Source organism: Loxodonta africana, chromosome 7 (assembly GCF_030014295.1).
Source record: "Loxodonta africana isolate mLoxAfr1 chromosome 7, mLoxAfr1.hap2, whole genome shotgun sequence".
Taxonomy (NCBI): domain Eukaryota; kingdom Metazoa; phylum Chordata; class Mammalia; order Proboscidea; family Elephantidae; genus Loxodonta; species Loxodonta africana.
The window spans coordinates 90,718,225-90,727,121 of NC_087348.1; the positions used below are offsets into that span (position 1 = coordinate 90,718,225).

Sequence of the window (8,897 nt, forward strand, 5' to 3'; positions counted from 1 at the left end):
TGTGGAGGAAGAATCCAGGCTACCTCTTGGTCTGATGGGGGGAGACAGAATCCCATTTTCTGTCTGAGGGGAGAAGCACTTCCCTACACACACTCCCAGGGTCTGGAGCAGATTATGGTGAGACCGAGATCTGGGCCCTCTTCCCCACAGAGCCTGGACGACACACTGCGGGACCTCTCTGCCGCCATGCATCGGGACCTGTCGGAGAAGCAGGCTCTGTGCTATGCTCTCTCCTTCCCGCCTACCAAGCTGGAGCTGTGCGCCACGCGGCCCGAAGGCACTGACTCCTTCATCTTTGAGTTCCCCCACCCTGACGCCCGCCTCGGTTTTGAGCAGGCCTTCGATGAGGCCAAGAGGAAGCTGGGTGAGCCAGGATTCTTGCTGGCTCTCTTCTCCCAGAACCTTCTCCCCACACTCCCCAACACATACACACACGCACAGTCTCTGAGAAAGCTGCTGACCATGGTGTGTGGCCTAGAAGAGTCTTAGAGACCTCTGGATTCAACTCCCTCGTTGTACAGTTAGGAAAATTGAGGCCAAGGACATAACCCATAGCAACCTCGTTCTAGTGTGGCTGTGATCAGGCCCCTACCTAGAGAGACCCTGAGGGGCAGGGGAGGAAAAAAAATGGGGCAGGGACAGGACCAGGGTGAGGTCAATGCTGAGCAGGGTCTGTCTCCCCCTGCCCCATCCCCTTGTCTGTGTGTTTGTCCATCTCCACCACAGCGTCCAGCAAAAGCTGTCTAGACCCTGAGTTCCTGAAGGCCATCCCCATCATGAAGACCCGCAGCGGCATGCAGGTGTGTCTGCACATGGGCTCTGTTGTGGGTGCACGTATTCAAAGCTGGCATGCATTCGTGTGGTTTTGTTTTGTGTACGTTACATACATATTTTAAACATGGAAATTGCTCATATGCCTTTGACTGTAGAGCTGTCTGTATACACACGTGGGCCCTGCTTATGTGTCATATACGTATGTTATCATTCAGTCTCTATTTGCATTTGAGCCAAGGCTATACATATGATGAGAAGGTGGCTAATTTATGCACTTGTATGCATCTGCACACAAAGCATATGTACAGAGATTACCAGTGTCAGCTTGTTATGTGTGTGTACACACGATCATATTCAGTATGTGTATATATGTGTGTGTGTGTACAGGTATGGATGATGGCGGTATAACATAGGTATAAGTGTATATGATGTGTAAAGAGTGTCATGCGTGCTGTGTGGATGTGTACACATGTGTAGGTAGACGATGTACTGAGAATCCATATACACCCATGCAGGCCTCTTTGCCTCTGTTCTGTTGGGGTCAGGGATAGAGCAGCTGGGAGCTGGCAGCAATTCCTCTATTCACCTTCCCCTGTCCTCTGGCACCTCCCACAGTTCTCCTGTGCAGCCCCCACCTTTAGCAGCTGCCCTGAGCCCACGCCTGAGGTGTGGGTGTGCAACAGCGATGGCTACGTGGGCCAGGTGTGTCTACTGAGCCTGCGGGCTGAGCCGGACGTGGAGGCCTGCATCGCCGTCTGCTCAGCCCGCATCCTCTGCATCGGGGCAGTGCCCGGCCTGCAGCGGCGCTGCAACCGGTGAGTCCTGGGGTAGCGGAGGGGCAAAAGGGTGGGCGCACACTGTGGGCCTAGGAGACAGCTTCTGCCCTCAACACAATCTGAGGCCACCTTGATGTGGTCATGGGCAGGCTAGATAGGTATATCCGTGGGCGGGACCTACAGATGGGCCTGTGGGCAGAGCTGGTAGAGACTTGACTCCTAGCAGCTTTCATCCCACCATTTGGTCTCTTTGGTATCGCAGGGAGCGACCTTCCTCACTGAGGAGCCCTCCTGAGACAGCACCAGAGCCCACTGGGCCGGAGCTGGATGCCGAGGTTGCCGTGGACGAGGAAGCCCCTGCGCTGGCAGAGCCGGGGCCCCAGCCTTGCCTGCACATCTCCATTGCAGGCTCAGGCCTGGAGATGGCGCCAGGCCCTGCTGAAGGTGACCCCCGCCCCGAGTTGGTACCTTTTGACAGCGACTCAGATGATGAGTCTTCGCCCAGCCCCTCAGGGACCCTGCAGAGCCAGGCCAGCCGCTCCACCATCTCCTCCAGCTTTGGCAGTGAGTTCCCAACTTGGAGCTGTCAGGCTAAAGGGACTGCCCAGAGGAGGGGCATCTGGGTGGTCCTGATGGGTGAGGAGGGATCAGTGTAAAGACATGGGATCAAATCTCAGGATGTTAGTGCCCAGAGGGATGGGGGCCAGCAAGGTGGACGGGAGCTGACACACCAAGGACTCAGAGAGCAGTGGGACAGTCAGGCCTGATATTGAGGACCCTGGAATGCTTAGTTAAGGAAGATGGAGTCCGGGATGGAAGGGTTGGTCCCTCTGTCCATGGTGTGTCAGGCAGATCATGGGGGCCTGGCCAGGACAGGAACCTGTGGCACTGAGCTATCAGTGAGCCAGGTAACGAGGCCTGAGCTAATGCAGAGGCCTCAGGGATGGGGAGGAACAGCTGTGGGAAGGCATGGCCAGGAGGAGTATATCAAGGGGAAACTGAGGCCTAGAAAGATATCAGACTCTGGCCTGGGTGGGGGAAAGAAGAGCCTGGAGATAGAGACTCTCAACTCCTTCAGATGAGGAGACCCCAAGCTCCAAGGAGGCCATGGCGGAGACCACTAGCTCAGAGGAGGAGCAGGAGCCTGGATTCCTACCCCTCTCTGGCTCCTTCGGACCTGGCGGTCCCTGCAGCACAAGCCCCATGGATGGGCGAGCACTTCGCCGTTCCAGCCGAGGCTCCTTCACCCGGGGCAGCCTCGAGGACCTGCTGAGCGTCGACCCTGAGGCCTTCCAGAGCTCTGTGTGGCTGGGCACTGAAGATGGCTGGTAGGGGCAGGGGCGGGACCATGGGTGCAGTGTCAGAAGCCTGAGCTCCCTACTTTGGAAACCATGTGCTACCTGAAGCAGAAGCAGGAGGACTGTGTGTCAGACCTGAGGGATACTGCCAGCCAGGTGTATGAGCGGGTCTAAAAGCACAGCAGGGGTCCCAGGGGAGGCTGTGGGATCTCAGTATCTTGGGCGGACACTGGGCATGGTGGAGATGGTGGTGGAGGCAGAGGGATGACTCTAGGGACTAGCGTGCCCCAAGCATTTGTCCCAGCTGCACACCCCTGATCCACAGTGTCCATGTGTACCAGTCCTCCGAGAGCATCCGTGATCGCAGGAACAGCATGAAGCTCCAGCATGCAGCCTCCGTGACTTGCATCCTGTAAGGCACCAGGATGGCCCTTCCTGTCCAGACCCTTCCTAGCCATATATGCAGGCTTCCTGTTCACCTGGGTCCCCCTGCACTTCTTGGCCTTTCCTTTCTGTGGAGGACAGAGGCCAGAGGCCAGGCCCTAGGCCAGCTCTGCCTGTTAACCACTGTGTGACCTTGGGCAAGTCACCACCCCTTCTCAACCTTAGGTTCCCCCAACTTGGAGAACAAGGAGGTGGGAGGAGGTGACCTCTTGGGAGCCATAGCCATTCTATCTGTGATTCCCTGGCCCCAGGTGACCTGCTTTGGTCTCCTAAAATCTCTGACTCCTCCCTCTTTTCCTTAGGTATTTGAACAATCAGGTGTTTGTATCTTTGGCCAATGGAGAACTTGTGATTTACCAAAGGGAAGCAGGTGAGCGTAGGCTTGCTGGTGTCGAAGCTCTCTTCTGGGCAGGGCCAGGACCTCAGGGCCAGGATTCTGAAGATGTGGCTTTGGGCAGCTTCCAGGCCCTCTCTGGGCCTCAGCATCCTTGTTTGTAAATAGGGATGTTAACACTTCATTTCAGGGGAGGGTGAGGCTTAAATGTGATACTGAACTGAATTTGCTCTGTTTTCTTTATACCATTCCTGTCCCAGGTCATTTCTGGGACCCACAGAACTTCAAATCAGTGACTCTGGGAGCTCAGGGGAGCCCCATCACCAAGATGGTGTCTGTGGGTGGGCGGCTATGGTGCGGCTGCCAGAACCGAGTCCTTGTCCTGAGCCCCGACACACTGCAGCTGGAGGTAGTTGGGCTAGTGGGGGCAGAATTAGTGACTTGGGGTGAGCCAGGCCCAAGGAGAGGAAGATGAGATAATGGACCATAAAAGAACATGCAGTCAAGGGGTTGGGACCTTCCCCTGACCACTGTGTGATAATGGGCCTGTCCCTGTCCTCTCTAATCTGCATTTCTTCTCTGGGCGATGACGAATACAATAAGTGCCCCATGTCTGTTAGAATTCCTTATTTATCCTTCTACTCCCAGCCCCATTTCTCAACTCAGGTACTAGGGTCTTTAGGAAATGGGACAAAGGTCCTTCCTAATGTCAACATCCCTTAGCATTAGACCCTGGCCTTTAGTCCTGACTTCATTTCCATACACATCAGATATTTCCAGCCTGGGTAGTATCCAGGGGTAAGAGGTTCCCTTAATTTCCGTCTCACTGATTGATTCTGTCACCCACTGGGCTGGGAGTAGAGCCCTGAGTTCAGGCCCCAGCTCTAAGACTGACTTGCTGTGTGGCCTTGAGTAGGTTACTTTTTCCTTCTAGGGTCTAACTTCCCCATCTATCCAGGGAGAGGCCAATGACTGGTCATAACCCCCCTCCCCAAGCTTTGAAATTCTCTGATCGTTACATCACTCAAGTTTCATGGGGAAAGGGCACCTTCATTTTAATTCCTGAGGATCAAGTAGAGAGGCTCCAGTGAAACCAAGCTTTGAAAGGTTAATCATCCAGACCAGGGACCAAGGCTACCTTTACTATCAATGCGGGTGGGCTGCCTGGAGAGGTTTGCTGTGAGTTGTAAGGAGGGAGGGATGGGCAGTGGTGAAGCACAAGGCAGGGAGGGGCTGGGCAAGACAGGCCTGCCACTCACCCTTCTGCTCTCTACCACCCCCCGAACCACAGCACACATTTTACGTGGGCCAGGATTCAAGCCGCAGCGTGGCTTGCATGGTGGACTCCAGCCTGGGCGTGTGGGTGACATTGAAGGGCAGTGCCCATGTGTGTCTCTACCACTCAGATACCTTTGAGCAGCTGGCAGAGGTAGATGTCACACCTCCTGTGCACAGGATGCTGGCAGGTACTGACCTCAAACCACCACTGCACCCTCCTTTGGAACCTTCCTGCCCCTGTCATCAGTGAGTCATTGGGGACACTGAGCCAGGTTCAGGATTTGGCCCCAGCTCTGGTCTGTTTCCCACCCTAGGCTCAGACGCCATCATCCGGCAGCACAAGGCTGCCTGCTTGCGGATCACAGCGCTGCTGGTATGTGAAGAGCTGCTGTGGGTAGGCACCAGTGCAGGCGTGGTGCTCACCATGCCCACCTCACCCAGTACTGTCAGCTGCCCACGGGCACCCCTCAGCCCTGCTGGCCTAGGCCAGGGACACACAGGCCATGTCCGCTTCCTGGCTGCAGTCCAGCTGCCAGACGGCTTCAACTTGCTCTGCCCTACTCCACCACCTCCCCTAGACACAGGTGGGTCTGCACAACCTACCCCAATCCAGGGGCTCTGGACTTTTGGTTTAGGACCCCCGCTGTCCTGCCAGAAGAGGTTTTAAGAGGGAGAAAATGTGTAATACAGAGCTGGAAATGGCATGCATTCATTATAGAAAGTAAGCTATGGAAAACTCAAAATGAAATCTAGGAGATAGCACGTGTGTGTAAAATTCTGCCCAAAGAAATAGCATGGGAGCCAGGAAGTGAACAATAGGTTAAGAAGTAAAACTTAGCACCGGAAGGTATATGCAGCAGGAAATAATATGGGACTAGAAATAGTGTATAGGGCAGGAAGTAGAATCAGGAAATGATGTACAGAGCAGGAAATAGAAATAGCACCAGAAAACAAGACATAAAATAGCATATAGGATAGGAAATGAATGGTGAGAATTAGAAAGTAAAACATATTAGGAAATGATGTACCTCAAGGAAGTCGCAATTAGAAAAGTCTTGGCTTGGAAGGACAGGAAGCCATTTTCCCCAGAGGAAGTGGCGTGTGGGAATTAGGAAAGAGTAAAGCCTTGGTCAGGAGCTGGGTCCAGAGAAGACCTAAGCTATGTAACTGGGAAAGGGCTGTTGGAAGTAGGACACGAATATTAAGGGGACATTATATATGTGGAGCCCTGGTGGCACAGCAGTTAAGAGCTACAGCTGCTAGCCAAAAGTTTGGCAGTTTGAATCCATAAGCTGCTCCTTGGAAACACTATGGAGCAGTTCTACTCTGTCCTGTAGGGTCACTACCAGTTGGAACTGACTTGACGGCCACGAGTTTTTTTTTTTTTATGTGTAGTAATCGAAAGAGAAAGGAGCTCTGGTGGGGCAGCCGTTAAGCACTCAGTTGCTAACTGAAAGGTTGGCGGGTCACATCCATCTAGCAGCTCCATGGGAGAAAGACCTGGTCGTCTGTGCCCATACAGATTACAGCCAAGAAGACCCTATGGGGCAGTTCTACCCTGTCACAGGAGGTCACTAGGAGTCAAAAATTGACTCTACGGCACCTAACAACAACAAACAATCGAAAGAGATAGAAATGATGTGTCTGTCCCTGAGATGTAGTAACGCCTGACAAGAAAGTACTGATGAGAGATAAGAAGTGGTCTGGCTGCCAGTAAGTGGGCATTTTTTTGCAAATAAGTTCTTGGCTAACAGGAAGTAGAATCCCACACAGGAAGTCTGCATGTCTTTCTTCTGTCTTCCGGGGTACAAGAGCCAAGGCCGTTAATGGAACAGCGAAGCCATCGGCCATCCCCCAGGCTGATGACTCCTCCCTCTGCCCTCCAGGCCCCGAGAAGCTGCCGTCACTGGAGCACCAGGACTCTCCCCGACACAGAGGCCCTGCCTCAGCCAGGCCTAAAATGCTGGTTATCAGTGGAGGTGATGGCTATGAGGACTTCCGACTCAGCAGTGGGGCTGGCAGCAGCAGTGAGACTGTGGGCCGAGACGACAGCACAAACCACCTCCTCCTATGGAGGGTGTGACCCTGTCCACCATGGCCTAGGACTCCCCGCGCACCTGCCCTCAGCCTGCTTGCCTCTTCCTAGCCCACATACAGACTCTGAGCAGGAGTGTCTGACCAGGGGCGCACATGTGCCTGCATGGGCTCCCTCCCCATCTGTACGGAAGCGTTCCTAATGGAACACCACTGGCCAGCCGGGCTGAGGCCTCTCCTGACCCTCTGGCTGCCTGGTGCTCCGAGTCATGATGGTGGGGCACGCAGGCTGCCCAGGACCTCTGTCCCTGGAGCTTCTACCAAAGACATAGCCGGGCCTGGACCTATGTGGCTGGGGAGGGCCATGTGCAATATTTGGAGGGTTTTCTGGAGGCAGCAGGAAGATGGGGGAGGGGGGCAGAATCCCTTCCCATGTACAGTATTTATGTTCCCTTTTTAGATGTGTACTTTCCCAAGCACTTATTTATGCAATGATCTGAGGCAGAAGGTGATTAGAGGAAATGATGGGGAGGATCCCTATTCCTGTCCTGGGGGGCCACCCTGGGACCCTAACAGCCTTCCTGGAGGGAGCAATGCCCCTTGCCCCCAATATATGCATACACACACACACATACACTGCACATTCAGGGCACTAAACCACTGCCCTTTAACATACACTTTCCAAGGCCCTATTCTGATTGGGCTTCCCTCCATTGTCAAGGACCAGGTCCCCTCAGTTACCCAAAACAAGATGACAACTGTTGGGGGCAGTGACTCTCATCTGGGGGACCTCCCAAGCCTTGGCATTTCCCAGCTTGTCAGCAGTGCCTTTAGTGGTTTCTTAATTTGGGAATGCTGATGGGGCCTTGGACATGGTTTTTCCTGGCTTTATCAGGTAAGAGAAAGGTGCCCTCTTGCTCTCCTTGCAATGGCCCCTGGCCCCCAACCTCCTGCCTCCCTGTGTCTCATGCACTGGCACATATGGTCACCTTGGGGGCAGACCCAGGAGTCCCTTCACTCTGGCCACTGAATCCCTGTCTTCATGCCCCTTCCTGCCAGGGGCAACCCCTTCAGGAAAGATCCAAGAGCTGAGGGGCTGGACGTGGCCTCTTCAACTGGGAAGGCTCCCGTTTGAGGGCCGCCTCTCCCCCACCCTACAGACTGCAGGGCATCAGCCTGACCCTCAGCCCCCTCGCTTCTCCAGCTACTACTCCAAAGGTCTGGTTTCAGATGGGGTTTGTTTTGTTCTGTTTGGTTTTGTTTTTGTTTGGGGTGGGTGGGTCCTTGGGATCTTAGATTATGTTTCTCTTGCTACCAAACAGTCATGTATTAACTCTCCTTGGATGATGAAGTTTAAAGAGTCAATAAATAGAAACGCCAAATGCCTGCTCCCTATTGGTGGCCATGGTGGCCTCCAGCCAGCAACCTCAGGGACCTGCCTCCCCAACGCATGGGCCTCCTGACGCTGACTCACTTGAGAAGGGAGGCCTTGGAGACCCAGAAGAGTGCTGGGATGGTGAGCTGCCATTATGTTACCCTGGGCAGGTCACTGCCCCTGTCTGGGCTACAATTTCCTCATCAGGAAAATAAGGGGTTGTGCTAGTCCAGTGCTTTGTAACCAGGGCTTTGTGTTAAAATCTCTTAGAGGTTACACATGTAAATATCAAACATAATACATAAAATAGATATACATTTAAATACACATTCCCAAGGCCCCCTCAAGAGCTTCAAGTCGGTGGGTCTGGAACGGGGAACTGAGAATCAAGCTGACCGTGCTACGTGTGAAGAAGCAGACAGTGCACCCGTGAGCTTGTCTGAGGTGAGTCCAGGAAACTTTTCCAGCAAACCCTCGCGGCTGACAAGGGCTGAGGTGAGTCCAGGCTTTGGAGCACAGCTAGGATCCAAGCCTATCTGATTTCTGGTCCAGAGAAGGTGTTAAGAAATCAGACACAAGAATGC

The 8,897-nt window shown here is 53.8% G+C and overlaps 1 protein-coding gene across 1 annotated transcript in view; it reads left to right on the forward strand.

Moving 5' to 3' along the window:
- The window catches only part of ARHGEF17 (Rho guanine nucleotide exchange factor 17), a 59,534-nt gene extending 51,214 nt beyond the window's left edge, over positions 1-8,320 (forward strand). Inside the window, exons 11-21 of the mRNA XM_064288667.1 lie at positions 151-364; positions 727-800; positions 1,390-1,589; positions 1,813-2,114; positions 2,629-2,878; positions 3,174-3,260; positions 3,595-3,662; positions 3,887-4,035; positions 4,918-5,092; positions 5,219-5,488; positions 6,791-8,320. Of these exons, the coding sequence (XP_064144737.1) occupies positions 151-364; positions 727-800; positions 1,390-1,589; positions 1,813-2,114; positions 2,629-2,878; positions 3,174-3,260; positions 3,595-3,662; positions 3,887-4,035; positions 4,918-5,092; positions 5,219-5,488; positions 6,791-6,987 (1,986 nt within the window). The 3' untranslated portion in view covers positions 6,988-8,320. The remainder of the gene's footprint in view (positions 1-150; positions 365-726; positions 801-1,389; positions 1,590-1,812; positions 2,115-2,628; positions 2,879-3,173; positions 3,261-3,594; positions 3,663-3,886; positions 4,036-4,917; positions 5,093-5,218; positions 5,489-6,790) is intronic.
- The last annotated feature ends 577 nt before the right edge of the window (positions 8,321-8,897 follow it).